Source organism: Monodon monoceros, unplaced genomic scaffold, assembly GCF_005190385.1.
Source record: "Monodon monoceros isolate NGI ecotype Baffin Bay Population unplaced genomic scaffold, NGI_Narwhal_1 Super_Scaffold_3, whole genome shotgun sequence".
In the NCBI taxonomy this organism is placed as follows: Eukaryota; Metazoa; Chordata; class Mammalia; order Artiodactyla; family Monodontidae; genus Monodon; species Monodon monoceros.
The window spans coordinates 22,494,180-22,522,175 of record NW_021703780.1 but is presented as its reverse complement, the minus strand read 5'-3'; the positions used below and the strand labels follow the sequence as shown (position 1 = coordinate 22,522,175).

The 27,996-nt window shown below is 42.2% G+C and overlaps 7 protein-coding genes across 8 annotated transcripts in view; 4 read left to right on the top strand and 3 right to left on the bottom strand.

Annotated features, from left to right (window-relative positions):
• LOC114907338 (zinc finger protein 850-like) overlaps positions 1-27,996 on the bottom strand; it is a 347,786-nt gene that overhangs the window by 119,906 nt on the left and 199,884 nt on the right.
• LOC114907283 lies at positions 101-27,996 on the top strand. The gene is made up of 4 exons (XM_029242776.1): positions 101-393; positions 1,448-1,795; positions 2,741-2,747; positions 27,636-27,996. Exons 1-4 carry the CDS (start codon positions 101-103, stop codon positions 27,954-27,956), a joined length of 969 nt encoding a protein of 322 aa, XP_029098609.1. The 3' UTR covers positions 27,957-27,996.
• LOC114907288 (histone H1.5) lies at positions 4,187-4,956 on the top strand. Its single transcript, XM_029242799.1, has one exon. It carries the CDS (start codon positions 4,258-4,260, stop codon positions 4,936-4,938), a length of 681 nt encoding a protein of 226 aa, XP_029098632.1. The 5' UTR covers positions 4,187-4,257; the 3' UTR covers positions 4,939-4,956.
• Positions 5,679-6,118, bottom strand: LOC114907309 (histone H2A type 1-like). Its single transcript, XM_029242824.1, has one exon. It carries the CDS (start codon positions 6,114-6,116, stop codon positions 5,724-5,726), a length of 393 nt encoding a protein of 130 aa, XP_029098657.1. The 5' UTR covers positions 6,117-6,118; the 3' UTR covers positions 5,679-5,723.
• Positions 6,429-6,818, top strand: LOC114907329 (histone H2B type 1-L). Its single transcript, XM_029242849.1, has one exon. The coding sequence runs from the start codon at positions 6,435-6,437 to the stop codon at positions 6,813-6,815; it is 381 nt and encodes a 126-aa protein (XP_029098682.1). The 5' UTR covers positions 6,429-6,434; the 3' UTR covers positions 6,816-6,818.
• Positions 14,508-22,477, bottom strand: LOC114907322 (histone H2B type 1-N). Of its 2 annotated transcripts, none has more exons than XM_029242841.1 (2): positions 22,037-22,477; positions 14,508-15,354 (listed from the first exon to the last, which is right to left on the bottom strand). In XM_029242841.1, the coding sequence occupies exon 1, from the start codon at positions 22,438-22,440 to the stop codon at positions 22,060-22,062; it is 381 nt and encodes a 126-aa protein (XP_029098674.1). In that variant the 5' UTR covers positions 22,441-22,477; the 3' UTR covers positions 14,508-15,354; positions 22,037-22,059. The 2 variants fall into 2 exon arrangements, with proteins under 2 accessions (XP_029098674.1, XP_029098673.1); XM_029242840.1 differs by having other exon boundaries at positions 14,508-15,227.
• On the top strand, positions 22,745-23,197 carry LOC114907315 (histone H2A type 1-D). The gene has a single exon (XM_029242833.1). It carries the CDS (start codon positions 22,764-22,766, stop codon positions 23,154-23,156), a length of 393 nt encoding a protein of 130 aa, XP_029098666.1. The 5' UTR covers positions 22,745-22,763; the 3' UTR covers positions 23,157-23,197.

Genomic DNA, 27,996 nt, shown 5'->3' with positions numbered 1-27,996 from the left:
GACGCAGCTGGCTTGAGCGGTTCCCAACCAGGTCCGATATACCACTATATAAAACACCGCCTTTGCGAGTTGGAGTATCGTGTTCAATTGAATTGGTGAGATGTCTGGTCGTGGTAAGGGTGGGAAGGGCCTGGGGAAAGGAGGTGCCAAGCGCCACCGCAAAGTTCTGCGTGACAACATCCAGGGGATTACCAAGCCGGCTATCCGACGCCTAGCTCGGCGTGGCGGGGTGAAGCGCATCTCTGGCCTCATCTATGAGGAGACCCGTGGGGTGCTAAAGGTGTTTCTGGAGAACGTGATCCGGGATGCTGTTACGTACACTGAGCACGCCAAGCGTAAGACTGTCACTGCTATGGACGTGGTCTACGCGCTCAAGCGCCAGGGACGCACTCTGTACGGCTTTGGCGGTTAGAGTTCCAAAGCATCATAACGTCGCTCAAAGGCCCTTTTGAGGGCCACCCACGAAATCTGTTGAAGAGCTGTAGGCATTAAGGTGCATTTTAAGTATTCTAGAGCAGTTGGGTTGGGGGGGCTAAAAATTTGAAGTTGAGCTTAAGTTGCGCGTTGTCGCAGTCCCCAAGCCCTCGTCAGCCTTTCCACGTACAATGGCAAATTCTCTGATAACTCAGCTTCGTTGCCAGTTTTTACAGAGGTTTAGTGTAAGCTCGGGCTCATCTAACCTATGTCGACTGCGCTCGCACTCCCATGTCAAGGGCAAAGTAATGATACAGTATGGCGAGTAATGCCTAAAATACTATCATACCTTTTTTGCAGAAAAAGTTGGCCGACCCTCGTTTTAATAAGCTGAGAGGTTCTTAAGCACGCTGAAGTTTGAGACCACTGGCATAGAACATGGCTGGATTTCGACTTCCAATGCCTCCGTTTATCATAAGCTGGTTGGTTCCCTTTTATGTTATTCAGTAAACTATTTGTCGAGAACCCAATCATGACATCTTGTACTGTATTTAAAATAGTGCAAGGCACTTTGAGATTCTCTAGATAACACCTTAAGAATTTTTATGCATCCTGCAGTCTTTTTTTTGTTTGTTTTTGGCGGTACGCGGGCCTCTCACCGCCGCGGCCTCTCCCGCCGCGGAGCACAGGCTCAGGAAGCAGCAGGCCCAGAGGCAACGGCCCGCGGGACCCTCCCGGACCGGGGCACGAACCCGCGCCCCCCCGCATCGGCAGGCGGACCCCCAACCACAGCGCCACCAGGGAAGCCCATCCTGCAGTCTTAAAGCCAACAAGATATCTCCTCTGTACATTATCCTAATGACCGAAGTAGAAGCGGGAAAACGCTTCCTTTTCTTTGAGGAATAAGCCTAGAAGCAATTCTGTGGGCGGGGAAGGGCGGGACAGGCGAGGGAGGCAGCAGTCTATTGTCCAATCAAGACGCGAGGGTCCCTATATATATTGGGACGACTGGGTCCTGTTATTACTGTTAAAGTAATTGGCGCTGCTTGCGCATGGCTCGCACGAAGCAGACCGCTCGCAAGTCCACAGGCGGCAAGGCGCCGCGCAAGCAGCTGGCCACCAAGGCGGCCCGCAAGAGCGCGCCGGCTACGGGCGGCGTGAAGAAGCCGCACCGCTACCGGCCCGGCACGGTGGCCCTGCGCGAGATCCGCCGCTACCAGAAGTCCACGGAGCTGCTGATCCGCAAGCTGCCGTTCCAGCGCCTGGTGCGCGAGATCGCGCAGGACTTCAAGACCGACCTGCGCTTCCAGAGCTCGGCCGTGATGGCGCTGCAGGAGGCGTGCGAGGCCTACCTGGTGGGGCTCTTCGAGGACACCAACTTGTGTGCCATCCACGCCAAGCGCGTCACCATCATGCCCAAGGACATCCAGCTCGCCCGTCGCATCCGCGGGGAAAGGGCTTAAATCTTACACCGCTTCCTATTAATATACCTCATTCGAAAAGGCTCTTTTCAGAGCCCCTCAACTGTCTCCAGAAAGGAACTGTTCATTCTAGAGGATACATATTATCCCCAAAAGAAAAATGACAGGAGGGTTTTGATGAAATAGCTGTTGTGGGCTCAATTGTTACTGTGTCACTTCAGTGTTGCATATTTGGAGATTAAGCTGCAGACGGAGGTTACTGTATTCTGTGATCCTAGTCAGCCTATTGAGCTGTTTCTGGGGAAGCATACTTAAAGTGATACAACCATTAAGCCTTTGGCTACACGAAGGGACTGAAGAAAAACTGGCCCATACCTTGTGAAAGTTTATTGGTTTCTGTGGATAATTGTGTAAATGGCAAATGAAGGTTTTTTTTGTTTGTTTTTGCCAAGTACCCTAGCTCCTTGACTTCAGAAAATGTGCCTCTTGCCTTCCTGTTGCAGAAAGAAATACTGGTTGAGGTTCAAGCCTCACAGCTGCCAATTACTACTAGGTGTATAATCTTTGCCAAATTACTCATCTCTCTGGGACTCACCTAGGACAGCTGTAAAATGTAGCAGACGAATTGGTTTGTAGGGCATGCTTAGATTCGTTCCTGGCAGTTAAATGCTCAATGAATGTTAGCTCTCTTTATTATGCTTCTCTCCTGTAAAGCATGACTTCCCCGAACCTCCTCCTAAATTTTCTGAAAGTTTTGTGATTGAAAAAGTGGGAAATACTTGGTTGGAACATTTTCTTGTTAAGATCTCCTTTTTAGATCTCGATTTGCATAGTTCTGAAAGGCAGGCCTGTAGCAACACACCATGAACTGTGTCTGTGAGAAGGAATACAAAACAGCAAAAGAGCCAAATAGTAAATATTTTAGGTTTTGCAGGCAACATATAGTCTGTCACAGTTTTTTAAAAATACAATTTAAAAATAGAAAAACTCAGCTCGACGGCCATACAAAAATAGGCCACTGTCTAGATTTGGCCATAGTAGGCTATAGTTTCAACTCCAGGAGCTCCTGAAGAGATGAAGTGTATTGGCCTACAGTTTTTCACAGGGGAGAACTGTTGATTGCATGAGAGACCCTAATCATCACCCCATCCAGGCACAAAATCCTGTCCATGCCTCCCCCTCCCACCTCCCAATAAATAGCAAACTTCATCCTCCATTCCACTTCCTGGTCATTGCCTCAGTTCCCTTGGATGTTAATGTTTTCCTGAATTCTCTTAAACTTCTATAACCTCCAGTCCCTTAAGAGCCAGTCCATACTTATAGTCAGTGGCCAATTATTTCACTGGAAGATACAGGTCTATCTTCACTTAAACACACAAAAATATCCACACTGATGTCCTACAAAAGAGGGTGTTTTGACCGTGTAATTTGTTAAATGTTGATGGAGGTAAAGAGTTTGAGAGCATTGGGAAAAGCACCGTGAAAGAGGGACAAAGTCCCATGCCATCTAAACAGTTTGCGCTTTCGAGGGCTACTGGAAGCCCTTGAATAATTTTTAGCAGGTTTCAGGGTTTTTTCTAAAATACATTATCGGGGTTAAGCATTTTTCTTTGTTCTTATTTTATTGGATTCGCTTAGGAATTAAAGAGAGAAAGCATCTCAATCAAAAACAAACCAAATTTGCTTGAATATAGGTCATTGGATCCTGTAGCCAAAGCAATTTCTATTCCTCCTGGAAGAAGTCACTTTGGCAACAGAACTTTTCCTAGCGGCAAAATCCCATTCTCTAAAGATAGTGGCACGTGGAAACTCCTTGGGAGGCAGAACCGGTTTTTAAAGTAAGATCTATATGGTTAATTTGGGGCTGTAGGCAACCAGCTGTCCTGCGCCTGTGTTACTTGCCGCAGTTTGAAACAAAGTTTATGGCAAAACCACGGAACCTAGTGTCTTTCCTCTTGCAAAAATCAAAGGCCGAACTTAGGGACAAAACCTTTTAAAAAACGTTCACTTGGTACTTAGTAAAAATTTATTGCAACAATGCAACTAACTAGCTCGATGCCTTACGCCCGATGGACACATATGAAAAGCTGAAGGGATTTTTAAAAATATCTTTCATTAATTGCGCGTGATTCATAAAAACACAAACAAGTATGTGAACATGGAGGCTGTTTTCCTCCTTTGGAGCTTCAAAGAGTCAAATTCTGTACCACTGTTTTTAGCATTTAATCAAATTTTGGGACTAACAAACACAATTTGGGAGTCCAACCACGAGAGCCGGCTGCCTGAGGGCGGTGGATCGGACGCTCCACCAATCACAGGGCAGCACCGGCTTATATAAGCCCCGGGCCCGAGCAAGGTAGCATTGCAAAACTTGCTCTTTGGGTTTTGAATCTCTCTTCTTCTAGCAGTTTCTTCCGTCGCCATGTCGGAAACCGCTCCTGCTGAGACGGCTGCCCCGGCGCCGGTGGAGAAATCTCCTGCCAAGAAGAAGTCTACTAAGAAGTCCGCGAGCGGTGGCGCGGCTAAGCGCAAGGCGACCGGGCCCCCAGTTTCTGAGCTGATCACTAAGGCTGTGGCTGCCTCCAAAGAGCGCAATGGCCTTTCTTTGGCAGCGCTCAAGAAGACCCTGGCAGCTGGCGGCTACGACGTGGAGAAGAACAACAGTCGAATCAAGCTGGGTCTCAAGAGCCTGGTGAGCAAGGGTACCCTTGTGCAGACCAAGGGCACGGGTGCTTCCGGCTCCTTTAAGCTCAATAGGAAGGCGCCCACCGGGGAAGCCAAGCCGAAGGCCAAGAAGGCGGGGGCTGCTAAAGCGAAAAAACCCGCAGGGGCCACTCCTAAGAAGCCCAAGAGGGCTGCGGGAGCAAAGAAAGCAGTGAAGAAGACTCCCAAGAAGGCGAAGAAGCCCGCAGCCGCTGGCGTCAAAAAGGTGGCCAAGAGTCCCAAGAAAACCAAAGCCGCGGCAAAGCCGAAGAAGGCTGCCAAAAGCCCCGCTAAGCCTAAGGCAGTGAAGCCAAAAGCGGCGAAACCCAAAGCTGCCAAGCCTAAGGCAGCAAAACCCAAAGCTACAAAGGCGAAGAAGGCGGCTCCCAAAAAGAAGTAGGAAGTTGGCGCTTAAGACGCAAACCCCAAAGGCTCTTTTCAGAGCCACCCAGAGATCTCTGAAAACAGCTGTGCATTGAGTAACATATTATTCTCAGCCGCCCGCCAAGAAACAATTGCTTGCCCTCTACTTCCAGTAAATGTTTTCACCTTTCCTCCTGCTTGGAACTCAAAGTGAAAAACATACGCTTTTTAAAACACAACAAAGAAAATTTGACCTGCATCCAGGAACCTGCAAAATTGTCCACGGGTTTTTTAAGGCATTTTGGTTCCTGGATGTTTAGCTACAAAGAACTTTTTAAAGTTAAAAAGCCCGCGTCACGTTCAGATAGGTCAACTGTTTCTGTTCAAATGGTAGACGTTTTTATTCCGGTTTATGCGCCACCTAATTCACTGCACACATCTATTTTTAATTTGATATTGCAGGAATCAAGGCACAGAGCATAACTTCAGCACTGGCAGAGGTCGAGTTATACTGCAAATAAGCCGAGAAAGTGTTTTGATTGTCCTCAGGGGCCCTTAAAAGATACTTTGATTTTGCATCTTGACACTGCACTCACTTCCTTACCAAAGCTCTTGATATCTTCCTCCTGACATTCCGAGGACATGACTAGGAGTCCGAAAAGTGGCTCAAACTGCTTGCCAAATTAATTACATTTAGTAATTTCTTTTCCCCAGGCAATAATGACAATGGAATTAAATGAAACTACTGTCCCAGCTCCTCCGCAGAAAAAGTAGGTGGCTCTGAAAAGAGCCTTTGGTTTCGAAGGCGTTGCTCTTGAGGCCTTACTTGCCCTTGGCCTTGTGGTGGCTCTCGGTCTTCTTGGGCAGCAGCACCGCCTGGATGTTGGGCAGGACGCCGCCCTGAGCGATGGTGACTTTGCCCAGCAGCTTGTTGAGCTCCTCGTCGTTGCGGATGGCCAGCTGCAGGTGGCGCGGGATGATGCGCGTCTTCTTGTTGTCGCGGGCCGCGTTGCCCGCCAGCTCCAGGATCTCGGCCGTCAGGTACTCCAACACCGCCGCCAAGTACACCGGTGCGCCGGCCCCGACACGCTCAGCGTAGTTGCCCTTGCGGAGCAGGCGGTGCACTCGGCCCACGGGAAACTGGAGCCCGGCGCGAGAAGAGCGAGTCTTGGCCTTGGCGCGAACTTTGCCGCCTTGCTTGCCACGTCCAGACATAATGCAGTATTTTAAAGCCTACACCAGAAGCAACTAAGGTGAAAGAAGAAAATCGCACATTTTATAGCTGCAGCTGGGCGCGAAAAAGAAGCTATTCCATTGGGTAAAGTAGTAATTCCGTTTTAAAAGAGACGTGTCGGTCCTTTAAATGCGCGTTCTGATTGGACAAAGTTGATAATGACGTCATTAGCAGTGTTCGCCAATCAGACATAGAACTTTACTAAGTGTCATTTGAATATGCAGTTGTAAGTGAAACGGACTCGCCTCGCCCATTGCTCACTCTTTGTTTCTCGAGGATTTTGTTAACGCCACTTCACCATGCCTGAGCTTGCCAAGTCCGCTCCTGCCCCGAAGAAAGGCTCTAAGAAGGCGGTGACCAAGGCTCAGAAGAAAGACGGCAAGAAGCGCAAGCGCAGCCGCAAGGAGAGCTACTCCGTATACGTGTACAAAGTGCTGAAGCAGGTCCACCCGGACACCGGCATCTCGTCCAAGGCCATGGGCATCATGAACTCGTTCGTTAACGACATCTTCGAGCGCATCGCGGGCGAGGCGTCGCGCCTGGCGCATTACAACAAGCGCTCGACTATCACCTCCAGGGAGATCCAGACGGCCGTGCGCTTGCTGCTGCCCGGCGAGCTGGCCAAGCACGCCGTGTCTGAGGGCACCAAGGCTGTCACCAAGTACACCAGCTCCAAGTGAGCCACTGGCTGCAAAGCAGTTGATAAGGTTCCGTCATATCCAAAGGCTCTTTTCAGAGCCATCCACGCTTTCCATAGAGAACTGGCACTTAGTTTAAGCAGCTTTAGAGGTAGACAAAAGCAATATTAATCTGAAGCCTTTAGTAAGTGCTGCTTAATTTGTGCAACAAATTAGATTTTGGGTTTGTGGCATTTCAAACAAGATGATCTTGATAACAAGCTGTACATGTTACAGCCATCGCCCAAAACGAATTTTATTGTGCTTATTTCACTTACCGTCCAGCTCAGCTTTACTCTGAGGATCAATCTTTAAGTTAGTGGCTAGCAAATTTCAAATGCTCTTTAACTGAACGTTTACTTATCTTACATCATTTTTCAGCAGTCGTACACTTGCCATTCCATGCCCTGACCCTCACCATGCTTTATAAATATCACCCCAAACAATGAATTAAAGGAAACCAAGCAGGTAGTGTCCCCTTTAGATTTTTCATGTAATTTGATCCTGCTGCATTCTTAAGTTTTAATGTTTCACCCCTTTTGGGAATGGCATTTCTGTTCACTATTATTTTTACATGGTCAAATTTTTTAATTGGGAAAAAGAATTTAGAGTATCAGTTTCTTTTCTGAGTCAGCTCCACATTTCATCTCACTCTGTTTCCTCTTTACGTTTTTCCCCCTTGTAATAAAGGAGAAACTCTAAATGAAAAGGCAATCTTTGAGACCTGAAGGATGGCATCTTTCTCCAAGGGGGAAGCACAATCTCCTGGTGTTTATGCCCGTATTTCAGAGCTAATTAGGCATTCTCAAGAATCAGTGTGGAAATATAAGTCCCAAGCATGCTACAGACTGTCAGATATTAAGATGGTAAAACCCAACATCTTTACTGTTTTTCTAGATATTATTCAATCTTTTCCCATTAAAGGACAGGAGGCCTTGGGCTTCTGGGAATAGAAAGCACAAAATTGGGGCTGAACTTATGAGCTCAGGAACAAAGGCGAGTTAAGCCAAAACTGTAGACAAAAGCCAGTGATTGCCTTCCCTGTAGCCTCAAAAAGGTCACTAGAAACATGCAGAATATTTATGGAGTTTAATATTAGTTCATTTCTTTACTACATCAATTAACATTGAATATGAAATTAGAATTGTTATTGATGTAGTGAAGACATGACTAATATTAGGCCTAGAAAGATACAGTTATTTCCTGAAATGTACCATATAGCTGTTCTCCATTCTGTTTCTGTTAAGCCCCAGTTCCTCTACCATCTAAATCCTGTCTGTCCTGCAAAGCCAATCTCAAATCTAATCGCCTCTCTGATTATTCCAACTTGCATTGTTTTACCTTCTTGAAGTTTCTCCAGAGTTTTTTCCTTTTTATTTCAACCTCTCCCACACACATACACCCTGTCTATATGCAAACCAGGACCTCCCAGTCTTTCCTATATCTTTATGCCTTTATCTCCATTAGACCTAGGAAATGTGATTTATTTCTAGAGTATTCTTTAGGTATTTAGCATTTTATTTTACAATTTTTTTTGGGGGGGTGCGTGCCATGGCCTGTGGGATCTAGATATCCGACCACTGCATTGGAAGCACAGAGTCTTAACCACTGGACCACCAGAGAATTCCCTTATAATTCATTTTTAATCAACATTACCTGTGTCCACTGTTATGATTGGCCCATGGGACCTACACTTGAAATTAGGAGACCAATTCCTAAAACATTTGCCACTTACTTTATGAGGCCAAGATTTTGGCTTCTCTGAAACACAGTTTCCCTATCAGTAAACTGGGCATAACAGCAATTCCTAGTCACATGACTATTGTGAGGATCAGTGAGACTGCTTTGTGAATGTCTAAGAATTATTATGCACATATTTTGTATATATTAAAAAGGAATCTTATACATCGATTTGGCATTTGAAAGGCTTAAGGTCATCTTCATTTATCAAACTGAATCTCAAAGTTCAGCCCGTACAGTGTTTTCTAGTTCATTTTTTCTTTCAATAAATATTTGTTGAGCACATATTATGTCCCACAAACTCTTCTAGGTGCCAGAAATACATCAATGAACTAAACAGAAAGGAAGTCATGCACAGATAGAGTTTATTTTCTAATGTGGGAACAGACACGCACATAACAAAAACAACAACAAAAAAAGAGTGTCAGAAGATAATGAACATTAAACATTTGGGAGGAAAACAAAGCAGAAAAGGAAGATAAAGAATGGGTTTTTTATCTTCCATTTTAAATAACATAATCACAGAATGCTCATCAAGAAGGTGAAATTTTAACAAAGATGAAGAGACGAGGGAGTGGGCCACTGGGGAAAGATTCTTCTAGGCAGAAAGAAGCAGGAACAAGAGACCCCGAATGTATATGTTGGGTAAGGGGGAAATACCTGGTGTTAGACAAGGGACAGCAGGTGGCCAATGTGACTGGGACTGAAGTGGCAAAATAGCTGGAGGTGGGAAACGGTGCTGGGAATGGGGCCTTCCAGAATGTGTAGGACCTTATATGACAGTATAATGGCTTTGGATTTCATTCTTATATGTTTCAAATTCTTAGTAGCTGCAGAAAGCTGTAGGTTTTGGGTGATCAGCTGTGACTCTTTTTTTTTTTTTTTTTTTTTGCGGTACGCGGGCCTCTCACTGTTGTGGCCTCTCCCGTTGCAGAGCGCAGGCTCCGGACGCGCAGGCTCAGCGGCCATGGCTCACGGGCCCAGCCGCTCCGCGGCATGTGGGATCTTCCCGAACCAGGGCACGAACCCGTGTCCCCTGCATCGGCAGGCAGACCCTCAACCACTGCGCCACCAGGGAAGCCCAGCTGTGACTCATTTTGACCCCTGATCCTGGACTTCAAAAGGACAACAGGCATGGTGCTCTGTGTGGAAGTGTCATTTTACTTCTTTGCTGAAACCTCTCAGAGAGGTCAGAGAGAAGGACTACCAGGCCAAGTCAGGGCATCAGGGACCCCAGAGAAGTACCAGACCCTTCCTTACAGATATAGGAACTCCAGGCCTTTTACTCCCAACAGTTACTTTTTGTTCCAGAATAGTCCTCTTCTCCAAAGCCTCCTGAACTGAGCAAATTCCTGTGGAAGAATCACTGATTTTGAATCTGTTTCCAGTTGGGGGTCACCAGGGACCACACAAACAAGAGCCACTGACAAATAATGTTCTTTCAAACATCAAACCCATACCCACCATTTAATACATGTGTCCACTCCTGAATCTTAACCTTTCTCCAACTTCTTTAGTTTTTTCTGGCCTTATTTCCACCCTTGTCTCAAGCCAAGAGAGCGAAATCTCGCATATTTCTTATGGTACATTATCCATGTAACTAGGTAATAATCAAAGGGCCACTCTCACTTTTACGTTCCTAGTTTCTCACTCCTCTTGTGTCCAGTGGTTCCCAATTTTAATCATGCATCAAACTTGCTGGTAGAACTTTGAAAAAATATATTACTGCAGAGCTTTGCCCCTAGAGATTCTGATTCAATTTATCAGAGGAGGGGCCTGGACATCTGGGGTATTTGAAATTCCCCAGCTAATGCTGATGGCTATGAGGATTGAGAGGCACACTCTTCTGTGCCAACTGTGGGAAGTAGCCTCTAAGATGGCACCCAGTGACCCCTACCTTCTAATATTGGTGCCCTTCCCACATTGCTCCAGCATTATGGTCAACAGGATATGACAGAAGTAATGGTATGTCACTTTCAAGATTCGATAAGAGACTTCCATCTTGATAACTCCCACTCTCTTGGATCACTTGTTCCAGAGGAAGGAAGCCAGCCTTTGTCATGAGTAACCTTATAGAGATATCCACATGGTGAGGTACTGAGGCCTCCAGCCAACAGCATTATAAACAAGCTTTTTCTTGAACTTTAGAAGCTCCAGTCCCAGTCAAGTCTTTAGAATCTAAAGTTTAGATGACCTGACTGCAGCTTTGTGAGAGATCTTGAATCGGACTACCACCTAAGCTGCTCCCAGATTCCTGACCCTAAGAAACTCTATGAGGTAATAAATGTTTGCTGTTTTAAGCTGTTCAATTTTGGAACCATGTGTTACCCAACATATTTAGTTGATAATATACCAACTGAAACCTTAGCGATCCTTTCTTTCAAGGTCAAATCTTGTTATACCTCTTCCAAGAAACTTTCCCAGATTGCCACATTCCAGAATAATATTACTCCCTCCAAATTCCTACAGCAGTTAATATTAAATACAGTTTGATGTAATAATAATAAATATTAATTATATTACATTTTATATATACAATTATATATAAGTAGTGTTATATTAATGCTATAATATATAATTTATATATTTATATAACATATATAGATCTATAATTTATATAGAAGTATAAAATATAACAATAGTGCCATTTTGCCATTTACTGGTTTATGACATTGCTTATTTTATTCAGTATTGTTCAAACTTCAGTTAGTTATTTGAGTTCCACTTTTATGATTTTTTCTGTATCAGGGTGCAATCTACACTATTGTTTACTTAATATTTAAAAAAATATATATTCTTTAGGGGAATTCCCTGGCAGTCCAGTGGTTAGGACTCTGCACTTTCACTGCTGTGGGCCCAGGTTCGATCCCAGGTTGGGGAACTAAGATCCTGCAAGCAGGGCTGCTCAGCCTAAAAAGAAAAAAAAAAAATGAAATCAATGTATTTTAAAAGACAACCATAGTGGAAAATTCCTGCCTCTGACCATGAACAGAATACAACTATAAAACAATATGTAAATATGTAAATATATGTATATATTATTCAATTTCAGTTATATGCTATTTGCTGTCTACTACTTTGAGTCTGAAACTTGTTCTTTGTTACGAAGTTGAAAGACTGGGGAAGGGGGCAAGGATTAACAAGTGTTTGCAAGGCCTTAAAGATCTGCTAGCACCAAATTAATGCTTTCCCAGTTACTTAATCAGAAAGATTTAGAGAGAGAAGAAAAGAGAATGATATTTTCACTCTCTGTTTCAACATTTTAAACACCAAAGTCCACATACTACTTATGATAATCTTCCATGCCCCCAGTAATACTTAGTACAGATCTGAGAAAATATTGGTTAATTAATGTACCTGTTTGTTTTTTTTTAAATTAATGTACCATTTAATTGAGCCACTATTATATGTCTAACTCAGGAAATATAAAGTTAAAAGACCCAGGGAAGCTCACTTTGTGGTGGAACATTTATTAAATTATACTTATTTTTATTTCTCATATTATTTAATCATTATTTTGTTGAAAGAAAAAAAATCTATGTAATGTCTTTTTCATAGTAACTTTTATTTGTGCACCTCACCTGGGTCCCAAAAACACACTTGGAAGCAGGGTACATCATCTCATAAAATCCTTCTAAGAAAACTGGGGCCTTATTATTATCTCCATTTTACAGGTAATCAGAAGAATCACAGTGTTTGGCTGCACGCTGTAGGCCTGCAAGTCCTGTAATTGCCCAGCCTTGAGACCAAAAAAAATGCCTGGAGACAGCAACAGAGACATCAATGGTTTATTGAACAGGGGATCTTACACGTCTGAAGCAAAGTTCTAGAGTGACTCCCCACTCCGTACCAACAGCAGACAGGACATGGCAGCAGTCTTCATGGTGGGGGTTGGGTGGGGGGTGTACCAGTGTACCAATTATAGGGGGAACTGATGTCAGGTGAGCTCATCAGTTACCGGGGAAACCAGCAGAGGAGGACATCCCTCATTGTCCCTTTGGTTAACAGCCATCAAGGGGGCAGATATTTCCCTTTAATAACCCAGCGTGCTGGAGCCGTTCTGTTCTAAGAATCAGAAAAATTTCTAGTTGGAGCAGGGGCAAACACTTAAGCAGATACTGATAAGCTCTATGATTAAGAGGAAAGGTCAGTCCTGTGAGTAGGGTGACGTGAAGCAGGGACTGTTCGATCAGGGGATGTACAGAGAGCAAGAGAACAGCCATCTTGTGTGGCCTGATCATACACACAGGCTCACTGAGGTAGTATCCAAGATAACCAGCTAACAAGCATTGGGCAGAACTTCAGTCACAAAAGGTTTTCCAGGGCCTATGTTCCTTCCACCTGTTTAGGCTGCTTTAGAGTAGGTTCTTTATTAATTCAGATTATCAGAATGACCTTCCTTTGGTGCTCTATTTGGTTTTGCTATTTTCAGCATTTTATTCCTGTTCATGTATTTCTCTTGCTTATCTCCAGTACATCTGGAAGTTCTTCATTTCGTTTGCTCTAATATTTTGTCATTTGAGGGATTATTGAATGTCAGAGTTTACGTCATGGCTCTTCACTCAAGGATCTGCCCTTAAGCAGTAAACTGTATGGCACTTACATCTTGCTTTTGGCATATAGGGGAAAAAAATCACAGTAGTTATTGGCTGTCATTTATTAAGTGTGTACTATCTTTGGATACTGTGCATTATCTAATTTATTTTTCCAGTCTAATGAGGTAAGTGCTAGTGGTATCTTTGGTCTACAGCTAAAGAGACAGGGGATTGGGATTGTAATATTATCGTAACATATTGGCTGCTTTATTAGTTTGCTAAAGCTGTCATAATAAGGTACCTCAGTCTGAGTGGCTGAAAAAACAGCAATTTGTTTTCTCACTGTTCTGGAGTCTAGAAGTCTGAGATCAAGGTGCTAGCAGGGCTGTTTACTTCTGAGGGCTGTGAGAGAAAGAAGGGTTCTAGGCCTCTCTCCTTAGCTTGTAGACGGCCATCTTTCCCCCTCTATCTTCACATGTGTTCCCTCTATACTTGCCTATGTCCAAATTTCCTCTTCTTAAAAGGACAGTAGTCATATTGGAGTAGGACCTAACCACTTTCCAAGGACCTCATTTTAATTTAATTACCTCTTTAAAGACTCTATCCCTAAATATGGTTACATTCTGAGGGTTTAGCGAGGTGGGGGGAGGCAGATAAAATTCTCCCCATAATAGCTGCCTTACTTTAAATAGAACAGCCAATAGAAATCAGGGGTGTATGACTACCTTCCCTGAACTAGGCCTAGTTTTGGTTCTTTGGAATGAGGAGGACAAAAGAAACTAAGAATAAGGATAGGTTAATGTTTAAATGTCTACTTTAAAAATAACTACATTGTATCTATTGCAAATAATTAAGCACCATTCAGGTCTCATCCACAGTGATACTTTAGCCTTTTACTTGGGCAAACCTCGATTGGTGACCCTCTGGGAGAATGAGTATAAAGGGTCTTCCCAGGGGGGGCTGCTGCTTCAGGGAGAGGCCTCTTCTTGTCTATTTCATTACTGCTTTCAAGGCAGAAATAATGGTCAGTTAAGAGATATAACAACAAGTCCATGTCTCACGTGGCACGATTTCAGGGGGCAGGTTTCTCTCTGCTCCTTGGTGGTACATATTTCCAACAATTGAAATACAGGGTGTCTGCAAGCATTGTGTGAGTATAAGTTGCAATTTTCAAACACTGTCTTCTGGAAAAGTTACAGACGGAGCTTAGTTCGTCTTAATTTCAGTACTATAATCAACAGGCAGACTTTGCTATACGTGCTTGTTTCCCACAGGAAAGGCAAAAGTTATTAATTGTACGATGATGATAGGGTAGAGCTATAGGACCCTCCAAAGAGAATCTGACCAGTATTCTCCAAGAAAAAAAAAAAAAAAATTGACTTTTTTTTTTTTTTTCCTGTTCTTGGGAACAAGAGGGAGAAACTTTTTTTTTTTTCAGATAAAGAATGGCAACTTTTTCACTATTAAAACAAATATGAATGAGTCATCTCCATTTGTTTTGAAAGAATTTAGTTTGATGATAACAAAAGACCACAAAATCTATCATTTGTATACTGATGGCCACTACCATGAGGCTTATAAACTGTCATTGATCCTCTAGCTATTTAGACAAAATACTCCCCTTCTCTGTGCATCAGTTTGTTCATCTAGGAAATAGGTATGGAATGAGAGTGGCCTTAAAGTTCTATTGCAGGCTATCATCTTCCTGCATAGGATGGACTGAGGTCCGGGACACTGGAGCAGCAGGGCACGGTGCAGATTAATGGTATGTATTCTTCTATATTTCTTAACTCCATCAAATTACAACTGAAAAATTATTGAAAGTCATGGTTTGTGGTTTGTAGAGGTCTATGTTCCATGGTGTGGCCACTGTGAAAATTTAACACTAGGCTTGAAGTAAGCAACAACTATAGTCTGACGTAGCCTAAGGAGATAAGCATCCCACCTTAAGAAGTCAGGATGTTGTTCAGGGATTTCCCTCCACCAAGATTTTGGTTCCAACAAAAATATATCAGAGGATTGTCAGGATGGCAGAAGCGGAGAATCCATAGTAGATGTCATTCTGAGTGCTCTGATGAGGTTAGTTGTTCTGATGACTTCAGAAGGGTCCCTTCTCAAGCACGAAGTGATGGATGTAGCTCTGGAAAACAAGGCATAAGCGAAAGTTCAAGGAAAAAAAGATGTGACTGAAGAGATGGTAGCTTTGATAAAAATATCCTTGATGGTGAGGTGAAGGTGTTTGAATGTTGATCTCTTTGGTGTGGACACTGCAAAAAAATGGAGCCAGAATGAAATGTCTAAGCTTCAAGAGATTTGACTCAAATATAACCTATACTTTTTAAGGTATATCCTATTACCATTTACTGATAAGGTATTGCAGTTAATCTCTGTGTGTTTAAATTTTGGGCTTCACAGACACTTCATAAAAGTTATTCATTTCTTCAAATTTATAAACCTGATTTCTTGAACCAACAATGCAGTGTTTAGTCTCTTCCTCTAGTCCTGTGACTAGTATTTATTTACATTCAATTCACCATCTCACTTCTTTGATCATGAACAACTAACCCACTATGGCAACTGATGTGCTAACTTGAGCATCGTTAGCAAGAAATTGAGTTATCACTGGACCAGAGGGTATGCCTGCAGTGACCCATATCAATTTTACACAACTGCATTTTAAAGATTGTAAGGATTGGAAGTCCTAGAGTAAGTTATGGGTTGACATTTAAAAAAACATTTTAACAAATACTATACCTTGATCCTATGTCCAGTAATAGTAGAGTAGGCAACTCAGATAAACCCTGATGCTTAGAACAACTAGAAAACATCTGATTGAAGGGTCAGGCAGCTAGCAAGAAAATGAATTACAGAGCCAAGAATCAGAAAAAGAAGAAAGCCCAGGGTACTTGGCAGCTAGAAAATAAGAAAGGAAGAAAATCTCCATATACTATTGTGGAATGATCTTCAGGATATATATTTTAAAGGAAAAAAGAACAAAAACAAAAAAAACCCAAGGTAGAGAAAATTATGTGTAAGATGTTACTGTTTATCTAGTAGAGGGGTACTGGGACTTCCCTGGTGTTCTAGTGGTAAAGAATCTGCCTTTTAATGCAGAGGAAGCTGGTTCCGTCCTGGTCAAGGAACTAAAGATCCCACATGCTAAGGGGCAACTAAGCTGGCGCACCACAACTGCTGAGCTCGCACCCTTCAACTAGAGAGACCGCGTGCCACAAACTACAGAGCCCACGTGCTCTGGAACCCGCACCACAACTACAGAGCCCACGCGCCCTGGAGGCTGTGCGCCACAACTAGAGAGAGAAAACCCGCACGCCACAACTAGAGAGAAGCCTGCACGCCACAATGAAAGATCCCTCATGCCTCAACGACGATCCCGCATGCCACAACTAAAACCCAAGGCGGCCAAATAAATATTAAAAAATATAATAGAGGGGAACTAAGAATACACAAATGTATGCTTATAATTAACAAACAAATAATTGGAAGTTAAATCACAACATTAAAAATTGTTATGAGAGAGGCTATAGGCTAAAGGAGAAAGACCTCTTTGAACATACCTTGATTTGACCTTGGAACTATGTAAAAATATTTTATGTAAGGATAAGGTTAAATTTTAAAAAGCCAAATCCCTAAACATAACAGCAAAATGAAGCAAATGGATCTGTGTATTCAGATGGTAGCATAAGCACACAGGAAATTATTTCCAAATAATTTGAAAAACAGTAAATCAAACAGTTCTAGTGTGACATAATTTATTAAGGCAGCAGTTCTCAAAGTTTTCGACCCATGCACGTTTTAAAAGTATTGAGGATCCAAAGAATTCGTGTTTCTGTAGGTTACTACTATTGATATTTACCTTATTAGAAGTTAAAACTGAAAGAATATTTGTTTTATTAATTCATTTAAAAATTACAATAAAGCCTTTTCAACATACATATTTTATGAAGATAGCTACATTTTTCAAAATTAAAAAATTAGTAAGAAGATTAGCACTGTTCTATATTTTGCAAGTATCTTTTAAATAAATTTCAGGATAATTATGAAAATAATTTTAGCTTCACATACCCATTAAAAGGATCTCAGGGGACTTCCCTCGTGGCGCAGTGGTTGAGAGTCCGCCTGCTGATGGAGAGGACACAGGTTCGTACCCCGGTCCGGGAAGATATCACATGCCGCGGAGCGGCTGGGCCCGTGAGCCATGGCCGCTGAGCCTGCGCGTCTGGAGCCTGTGCTCCGCAACGGGAGAGGCCACAACAGTGAGAGGCCCGCGTAACGCAATAAAAAAAAAAAAGGATCTCAAGGACCCCCAGGGGTCCCCAGACCACATTTTGAGAATCACTGCCTTTAGGACAAAGAGAAAGCTAACATTTTATTTATTTATTTAGTAACCACATTGTTGGTGGTAGTGTTGGGGATGGCTATAGCAGAAGCTGGTACAAAGGACAATTTGAGAATGCCTTGGGAATTAGTGTTTGGATTGATTTCCAACAATAGCAATCATTAAAATGCAATTTGCTCTCCTGAAATTTTATTGAACAAAGCATCAGCGAGTTTCTCAGGGAGCTCTTTTTTGTGACTTGATCCTATAGCATTGCAGGAGGTGGAGTTTCCCCTAATATAAGTACAACAGAACCTTAAGACTGTAAAGCCAGGCACTTTCTGGAGAAGATGCTCATCTCAGTGACATAGGGCACAAAGACTTTGGAAAAGATGAATAGTGAGATACACCAGGTAAACTTCTTATTCAGCTCATCACAGTATTTGTCCCAATTGCTTATTATGGATTCATGGCTTTTACATGCTGAATCTATTCCAGTAAACTACAACTATTCTGTTTGTTTAGTTTTAATTCTCAAGTTAGCACTACTTACACCATGGGGATTCTTTCGGGCTTTCTTGCCACTCTCATCTTAACTCTCTTTATTGTTACTCCAAACATGGGAGATCATCCTTGCTTTCAGTGAGCATGGTGTTCTAGACCCATCAAAATTTCCCTTGTCTCAAAACTTGTAATCAGTTCTTCTTCAAGGAATTTAGTTTCTTGAATAGAGGTGGAAATCTCCATACCAGGGTTTTGCGTGATGCACCTGGCTGCATCAGATGACTTTGAGAACACTATGATGATAGATTAAAAACCCTGTTTTTAAAGGCTAAGTGCCTGTTACTCTTTTCACAGAAAGTCCTTTATCTTATCCCCAAATACATTTTTTTTTTCAATCAAACTCACTTTTCTTGAGCTGATAGCTTCACTCTTCTCTGCCATATAAAACGTCACCTCACCAAGGTTAATTTACTAGATTTTGGGCTGCTTATCTAAACAATGTGTTTAAAAAACAGTATTATTAAAAATTTTATAAAACATACAATGGACTTTTATCCAGATATGTATTTCTAAGATACACATAATACATTAGTAATTTTAATATTTCACTTTGAGCTTTTGGAAGAATTAATATAGTCCACAGCTCATAAACATGAGGATGCTCTTACTATGTTTTCTTTTTGCAATGTATTGTCCCAAATGATTTTCCCAGTCATTATCATCTGTACACCAGTTATTTTTTTTTTGCTGTACGCGGGCCTCTCACTGTTGTGGCCTCTCTCGTTGCGGAGCACAGGCTCTGGACGCACAGGCTCAGCGGCCATGGCTCACGGGCCCAGCCGCTCCGCGGGCATGTGGGATCTTCCCGGACCGGGGCACGAACCCGTGTCCCCTGCATCGGAAGGCGGACTCTCAACCACTGCGCCACCAGGGAAGCCCTGTACACCAGTTATTTTAAAAGAAAATGAAATTTTAATTTTTCCAACACTTTCCACTTTCTGATTATTCTATTAATTCCATTAAATATAATAAAAATATAATAGAAATTAAAACGTAATATATGTGTGCATGTATAAAGTGTATCCTGGCTAATGGAATGGTATAGCTAAAAATCTCAAAGGTTTGGTTCTCTACTCTCCATCTCACTGCTCTGTACCAAGAGCCTAAAATAATCAGACACTAGACAGTCAATGCTTTTATATTTTTTGTCACCCTCTTGGAGTAAGAGTGTTGGAAAATTAAAATATAACATATTTTAGTAATGTGTGTATAAACAAAACATATTTTATGTGTATATTATATATATATGCATAAATATATATACATACATGCACACACTCATATTATGGTATAATTATTTTAATTGCAGGCAGCATTGGATTTCAATTTCTCAAGATTTTTGGTCAAATACAGCTATTTGGCCAAATACAAATACATTAAAACATACAGAGTTATCTTAATATTTCACTAGTTTATTTTCAAGATATCAGTTTAAAATGTTGGGGAAGAATTAAATTAAAACGAAGCTACAATCAAATTAATACAATCAAATTAATAATTATTTTTTAAGGGCTTCCCTGGTGGCGCAGTGATTATCCGCCTGCCAATGCAGGGCACAGGGGGTCCAGCCCTGGTCCGGGAAGATCCCACATGCCACGGAGCAACTAATCCCATGCACCACTACTACTGAGCCTGCTCTCTAGAGCCTGAGAGCCACAACTACTGAGCCCGCGTACCACAACTACTGAAGCCCGCGTGCCTAGAGTCCATGCTCTGCAGCAGAAGAGGCCACCGCAGTGATAGGACGGTGCACCGCAGCAAGGAGTGGCCCCCTCTGGCCGCAACTAGAGAAAGACCACGCGCAGCAACAAAGACCCAAAACAGCCAAAAATAAATAAATACAATGAGCATCTGAGGTAGTATTTGTTGGTCTCATTCCACACATGAGGAAAATAAGGCAAAAAATAAAATTAACTTAGCAATGTTATGTACATAAAATTTCTTAAAAAAATTATTTTTTAAAAGTCCAGTGTTACATTTATACAATGTCACGTACCGAATTTGAGTGGGATATTTTTATACAGTTCATATTCTCAAAACACTGTTCCACAAGAACCAACTAGTAAAAGACACTGATATATCTGAGCTATATTTTAGGTGCAACTCCAGAGTCACATCACATATACATATTCCTAGTATTAAATGAGGTGTAACTTTATAGTTTTTTTTTTCTTGGACATGTGCAAGGACTTTAGAAATTAAAGCAGACACGATATAAAAAGTCATTTTTTAAAGAATTCAAACATATTAAAAAAAATCCCTTAATTTATTAATGGATATTTTTCTTCATTCTAAGCACATGAGGAAATCCTCTGGGAAATATTTTGTCTCTATCTTTTATTATAACCTACATTAAAATTATTCTTTTTAATATGCCTAATATAAAAAGTCAGAAATTTGAAATTATAAATACCTAGAAAAAATAATATAACACACTTTGCAAAGATGTAGGTCATACTTATTAATTCTGAATGTAAGCCCTTAAGCAAAGATTCAAAGTAGTTTCTCCGTCGTAACACTTTAGTCCTTAAGAGACTTTTCATGGCTAGTCACTCATTTGTCTTGGCATACTGCAAATTAAACATATTAGGTCACCTATGTATTTTCATAAGCAATATGAACAAATGGTAATTTTTACATCAAGTGGTCACTTTGTAGAATAACATACTTTTTTGGGGAAGCATTTCCATGCTGATTCCCTGTAAAGACTAAAATAGTTTTAAATATGCCATTCATTTCTAAGGGCCTAAGATGAAGAGATGGATTTTGGTTTCCCGAACTGAGGGTAGGGAAACAGCCCTTCTCTATTTTTAAAAAATTTATTCCGATTAATAGAGAAACAGTAAATGCAAGTGACATGCAGAAAGAAAGAAAATATGGAGAGGATCCTCACAGTAAAGGCAGGAGTAGGACCTAATCCCTCCCATACAGAGAAATTTCACTCAGAGAAATTAGGGAGTGGAGAAAATGGCAGAGTTCTTCCAACAAAGCTGCGTGGCCCAGAAATCTCCCAATTAGGATAGACTCACGAGGGACACCGTTGGTAAACTTCAAACTGCGCGCGCAGCGTCTGGATTGGCTATCGATAAACGTGGCACCTGGTTGATGTGTGCGATAATTTGAATTGGATTCTCACTTCCATTTGTTTTTCTTCTGCCTTTCTAACTTAATATTTGGCAAACCCAAACCCAGGGAAAGGGGAGGAGAGCCAGCACCTCTCCCCAAAGAAAACATAAGTGAATCAAACGATTGGTACCTTTCTTACTGTGTGCCAAGCAATTCATTAGTCAGGTATGTACACGTTAAAATAAAGGATGGAAGGCTTCCCTGGTGGCGCAGTGGTTTGAGAGTCCTCCTGCCGACCCAGGGGACACGGGTTCGTGCCCCGGTCCGGGAAGATCCCACATGCCGCGGAGCGGCTGGGTCCGTGAGCCATGGCCGCTGAGCCTGCGCGTCCGGAGCCTGTGCTCCGCAACGGGAGAGGCCGCAACAGTGAGAGGCCCGCGTACCACAAAAAAATAAAAATAAAGTTAAGGATAGAGCGCTCAAGCCATTGTTAGCAAAAACTTCTGCCGGATTCAAACTTAAAGGCGAGCGGATTTTCCTTTGGGACAAAGTGCATTTTGCTTTCTTCACTACGTGTGTCTGATAATGAACCTCCCCCTTCTCGACATAAAAACATATAAAAATATCTCGAGTATTGCTGCAGCACCACCTACATTGTAGTGGAAGTAATTTCTAACAAGATGAAAATGAGGAAACGCGAACAGAAGGAAGACCAAATGAAGACAGAAAAGATGACCATCTGCAAACCAAAGAGAGAAGCCTCAGAATAAACCACCCCTGCTGACAGCAAATCTTGGCCCTCTAGCTTCCAGAACTACGAGAAAATAAATCGGTTTAAAGACCAAAAAAAAATAAAAGGAATCGCATAACTTGTTATACTTTGCACCAAATAACAAACACCTGCTGCATAAAGTGAGTGCCACTTCTCTTCAGAAGATTGAGTGGCTCTGAAAAGAGCCTTTGGGGTGTGGGCCTAGCCTTACCGCTCGCTCCGCTGCGGCCTGGCTCATTTGGAGCTGGTGTACTTGGTGACGGCCTTGGTGCCCTCGGACACGGCGTGCTTGGCCAGCTCGCCGGGCAGCAGCAAGCGCACGGCCGTCTGGATCTCCCTGGAGGTGATGGTCGAGCGCTTGTTGTAATGCGCCAGGCGCGACGCCTCGCCCGCGATGCGCTCGAAGATGTCGTTAACGAACGAGTTCATGATGCCCATGGCCTTGGACGAGATGCCGGTGTCCGGGTGGACCTGTTTTAGCACCTTGTACACGTACACGGAGTAGCTCTCCTTGCGGCTGCGCTTGCGCTTCTTGCCGTCCTTCTTCTGAGCCTTGGTCACCGCCTTCTTGGAGCCCTTCTTCGGGGCCGGAGCAGACTTGGAGGGTTCTGGCATGGTGCGGAGTTAACTGCCAAGCAGTTCAAAAATAACAGGAAGAACAAGAACCAGGCTGAGCCCTCTTCCTTCACAGCTTCTTAAACAAAGGAGGCAGTGAGTTAAGTCGAGCGTCTGATTGGTGGTGAATCCTGGAAACAGCACGTAACAGTTTTGTCCAATCAAAATAAGTGTATTTCAAAATCCGATTTCATTGGGTTAAATAAAACTAGTTTTAGCCAATGGTACACCTTCATTTTCGCGCCCAGTGAAAATTATAAGTAGAGTAGCTCTCGCTGTATCTATTCAGACCTAACTCATATTGCTGGGTTTCTACTTTCAGTATGTCTGGACGTGGCAAGCAAGGAGGCAAAGCTCGCGCCAAGGCCAAAACTCGCTCCTCGCGGGCCGGGCTCCAGTTCCCCGTGGGCCGAGTGCACCGCTTGCTCCGCAAGGGCAACTACTCCGAGCGGGTCGGGGCCGGCGCGCCGGTGTACCTTGCGGCGGTGCTGGAGTACCTGACGGCCGAGATCCTGGAGCTGGCGGGCAACGCGGCCCGCGACAACAAGAAGACGCGCATCATCCCGCGCCACCTGCAGCTGGCCATCCGCAACGACGAGGAGCTCAACAAGCTGCTGGGCAAAGTCACTATTGCTCAGGGCGGCGTTCTGCCCAACATCCAGGCGGTGCTGCTGCCCAAAAAGACCGAGAGCCACCACAAGGCCAAGGGCAAGTAGAAGTACGCCGTTCTTTGCAACTCAAATCTTTCCAAACCAAAAGGCTCTTTTCAGAGCCACCCACCTTATCAACAAAAGGAGCTGTGCTTTCAAAGTCACATTGTTTTGGAAAGCAAGATGCTGTTGAAAATTAATCCTAGAACAAAGTTTGGCTAAGTCATTTGCATCTAGGTTATTTTCCCCAGAGTACCTTAAATGCCTTCCAAAAAGCAAAACATTTGCTTACATAATTTAGGTTAAACTTATGAGCAAAATTAACATCCCTGTGATTCCTCTACAGGGGCAAGTGTCCATCTGAGTTAAAAAAAACTTAGCACCATCCGATTTTGGCCTACCTTCCCTTCTAATTCAATTCAGTCTTACTGCGCACCACACACATCCTCCTAAATGGGAATGGGGTAGTAATCCAGACAGGTAAACTACTTGTTTAAAAGTAACTTCAGGCAGAGAACACATTTCATAATGGACTGTTTACATCAATGATGGTGAAGTAAAGGCGGTTTGGAACTGCATTAGGTAGAGGGTGTGTCTTAAATAGGAAAGGTCGACGTTGTAAATCACTTATCAGGTTCTTATAGTCCTAGTGCTGTCAATGATTTTTGCTTCCCCTTTACCCCACCATCATCTCTCTCACCTTCTCTCAGATCACCAAGTCACCCTAGCTAGAGAGGGCCTTCAATTCCTCTCCACATCAGCTCATGAATACATTTTGAATACATTTTAATGAAAATGAATTTCTTATGAATACATTTTCTTATGAATACATACAATTTCTTATGAATACATTTTAATGAAAATGAATTTCTATGGCATTCCTAGTCCATTAGAATAGGTTTTCTGAGTCTCCTGAAATATTTGTTTTATACACACACACACACACACACACACACACACACACACACACACAGGCCCTCTGCAGTGGAAGCGCCTAGTTCTAACCACTGGACTGCCAGGGAATTCCCAGTATATCCTATATTTAAATCTGAACCTCAATCACATGTAAATAATATTCATTGGAATAAAAGTGACCTCAGCAGTCACAAACAGGACGTAAATGTTACCTTTTTTCCCTTTTCTTTTTGGCTTCATTATTTGATATTGGAAGACCCGAATCCTGATTTCAGTGAATCTAATTATTCAATTTTTCCCTCTTAAAAACTCATCTGCGGGACTTCCCAGGTGGTCCAGTTGTGAAGAATCCGGCTTCCAATTCAGGGGACGCGGGTTCGATCCCTGGTCAGGGAACTAAGATCCTACATGCCACATGCTGCTGGACAACTAAGCCCGCGCTCTGCAACTAGAGAGAGAAAACCGGCACGCCACAACTAGAGAGAAGCCCGCGCGCCGCAACAAAAGATCCCGAGCACCGCAAGATCCCGAGCACCGCAACTAACACCCGACGCAGCCAAAAAATAAAAAAATTAAGAAAAGAAAGTCATCTGCATTACTTGAGTTTGTATATTTTAAACAGCTATATCTCAGAAGTAGAACTGTCAAGTAGAGTAAGTGATACAGCTCCAAGGAAGGCCTATGAGTTCTTTCAATTTTTAATAATAAAATATGCTGTTGTTATCATCGTTTTTGATATTGATCATGCAATTACTAACACTTGCTTCATTGCATCATTCTATTCCCCATGGCAAGAACCACCACATTGTTAAAATAATGCCTTTACAATTATTGATGTGGTTTTGATTGATAAAATCAATGAACCTATAATCAAATAGTTGATAAATGAATACAAAATTTTGTTTTAAATAAAATAAAATATTCAAGTGTGATATGTCATTGTTTATAATTCCACGTGTTAACTGAGTTTTTTATATTAATGGACTATTAACCCAACTTCATTGGATAAAGCACTTACTGTTCTTTACTATCTACGTAATCAGAAAAAAAGTAAAACTTGTATTTAATAATGGAGATAACAAAACTTTCCAAAAATCTTGCCAAAATAATTTAGATATTTCTAATTTCAATTAGATCCTGAAGAACTTTTTAGGACTCCATAGTTTATACTGTAAAGTTGTTTTCATAAGAGGTACAGTTCAATTTTAGTAGCACAAGATTTATGAAAGTATTTTTTAAACTTTATTCCTGGAGTTGGTCTTCCCATTAATTTCCCTTTCTGCAGACTCTGGACTACCATGAAAGAACCTAACAGTATCTTCCCATATTAGATTTGTTATATATTGTCGGGGAGCAAGGATTTTCCTCTACCCTTCTAAGGTTCTTTTAGCTGGTCTAATCATCAAATTGACATGAGATAGATTAACAGGAGAAAGTCAAGTTTAATTTCATACATACGGAAACCCCACATACATGAGAAGTTCAAAAACAGAAAGGTAAATATGCCTTCCTGAGCTAAGGAATGGCTTAGTGCCTTCCAAGCACAAGAGGATAATTCACATGGACAATAAGAGGAAAATCAAATATTGGGTAATTAGTTTGCCCTGCCATGCAGCTGGCTCACTCAGATAAAATTTTTCTCCGGTAATAATTCTCATAGTGGGAAAGACCCCCAATTCAAATCCTTCTAAGTAGTTAAGGAAGGGGCAGAAGTTTCTCTTGAGATTGCAGGATCTCAATTGCCTTTACCTCAAAATAATCAATGTGCAAATGTGGCACATTTTGGGGAGCTCATTCTGAACACTTTTGGTATCTTATCCATTAGTGTACAAATTCCTTTAGAGTGGAGACTGGGTTTTATTCATATTTGCATATCCCCAGATCCTATTTCAATGACAAGCCCATAAAATATAGTCCGAAAATTCTGTTAATTTTATAATAATAAAAATCCTTATAAACTAAATAAGTGATATAAATAAAGGCAAAAAAGAAGTTGAAAGTTAAACAAGGATGAGATCACATGGAGGAAAATGTAGGGATTTTCAAATGAATAACTTCAAAGTAGCTAAACTGGAGGAAGGAGCCTAAAGATCAGAGGGGTCCAACGAGCAAAGACCAGTTGTAAAGAGTTACACTGCCTTTTCACTTCATGATATTAATTTATCTGTAAAAAAATTGATCTGCATGACCTTATTAATTTGGTGTACCTCCTACTTCCTTCTCCAGTCTAGCAACAGTCTCACATTTAAATAAATGCTACTGATGTTAATGGATATTAATTACCTGGTGGAATAACGAAGACACTGAATGATTTTGGGGACCAATAACTTGGAAGAAGGCAGGGACTCTGGACAAGGGGCAGACACTAAGTATAGAGAATTAGGGAGCCTTCAACAATACGAATCTCTGAGGCTCCCAAACAATGCCTTACCCCTAAGGTTGTTTTTTGTGGTTTTTATAAATTTCTCCTCTTCCAGACCTTTATCTATGCTTACTATTTCAATTGTTTATATGAAAACATTAGTTTCACTGGTTCTGTGGCTGACACCCTGCTGTAATTAAAAAAAAAAAAACAAACAGACTAACAAGAGAAAAACAAAGTGTAATACTGTGTACGTCTCATGTATACATGGAATAAACAGAGGGGAACTGAGTAAAACTCCCAGAAGTGGCCCGAACCGCCACTTTAAATATCATCTTCAGCTAAAGACAAAAGACATGGGTGTGTGTGTGGGGGGGCTGTTGTAGGAGGTGACCCAGAAGAGCACAGTAAACAAGGGGAGGCCGATTAAATCCTGCACCTTCTCCATTGGTAAATTTCTTGTGAGTTATCTTTCTCTTCCTGGCACATTGAGTGAGTACCCTTACAAATGGAGATTTCTCATATAAATGTAAATTTCCCTTAAAAAGGGGTAAATTCTATTCTGTTTTTAGAGCTTCTGTATCTGCTTTTTCTCAGAAACAATCCGCTCAAAATAATCCTTATGCTAAAGGATATTTGGGAGCGGTGTGTTCTGCTATCCTTCATTAGAAATGTCAGTATAGTATATACCCAAGTAGATGAAGAAGTAAATTTTTCTTAAATGGAAAAAAATGATTTATTAAAAAAAAACAACTGGCTGCTAGGGAGTTGGTTAAAACTGTATTAAAGAGCATTCATAAGAATAACAAGCAGACATAAAAAATGTATTTTCTCTTTAAATAAGGGAAATTGGTTAAAACGTAATCAAAGAGGTTCCAAAATGCCATTTGCGGCATTGCATACATTTTCTTTGAAAGAATATGTGTTTTTATCTGTTCACCAAAATATTGATACGAAATTAGCTACCAGCAATGATCTATGTGTGGTGAGATAACGAGTTTTACCCTTTTCCACAATATTTATGTTTTGCGTTCGCATTCAAAAGCAATTGTTAAAGCCTTAAACACGGTAACAAAATAGTTGCCACCGTGTGAAACACAGTACAAAGGAACAAAAAAGGCGTTTTTTTTTTTTGGTCAAATTCCCCTCCCCCCTCCCGGGGCGGGACTTCCCGCTACCTTTCTTCAGGTTCTCAGTTCGGTCCGCCAACGGACGTATAAAGGCCTGCATCTGGGAGGCCTGGAAGTTAATCTCTGTTAATCCTCTAGGTTTTCGGCATGTCTGGTCGCGGCAAAGGCGGTAAGGGCCTTGGAAAAGGGGGCGCTAAGCGTCATCGCAAAGTTCTGCGCGATAACATCCAGGGCATCACTAAGCCCGCTATTCGCCGTCTGGCCCGGCGTGGAGGTGTGAAGCGTATTTCTGGTCTCATCTACGAGGAGACGCGCGGGGTGCTGAAGGTGTTTCTGGAAAACGTAATCCGGGACGCTGTCACCTACACAGAGCACGCTAAGCGCAAGACTGTTACCGCCATGGACGTGGTCTACGCGCTCAAGCGCCAGGGACGCACTCTCTACGGCTTCGGCGGCTGAGTGTTCGCGCTCTTTGTTCAACAAAAGGCCCTTTTCAGGG

Coding starts and splice junctions, on each gene's coding strand:
- LOC114907283 (XM_029242776.1), top strand. CDS start 101: ATGTCTGGTCGTGGTAAGGGTGGGAAGGGCCTGGGGAAAGGAGGTGCC. Junction 394..1,447: donor AAGCGCCAGGGACGCACTCT/GTACGGCTTTGG, acceptor TTACTGTTAAAG/TAATTGGCGCTGCTTGCGCA.
- LOC114907288 (XM_029242799.1), top strand. CDS start 4,258: ATGTCGGAAACCGCTCCTGCTGAGACGGCTGCCCCGGCGCCGGTGGAG.
- LOC114907309 (XM_029242824.1), bottom strand. CDS start 6,116: ATGTCTGGACGTGGCAAGCAAGGCGGCAAAGTTCGCGCCAAGGCCAAG.
- LOC114907329 (XM_029242849.1), top strand. CDS start 6,435: ATGCCTGAGCTTGCCAAGTCCGCTCCTGCCCCGAAGAAAGGCTCTAAG.
- LOC114907322 (XM_029242841.1), bottom strand. CDS start 22,440: ATGCCAGAACCCTCCAAGTCTGCTCCGGCCCCGAAGAAGGGCTCCAAG.
- LOC114907315 (XM_029242833.1), top strand. CDS start 22,764: ATGTCTGGACGTGGCAAGCAAGGAGGCAAAGCTCGCGCCAAGGCCAAA.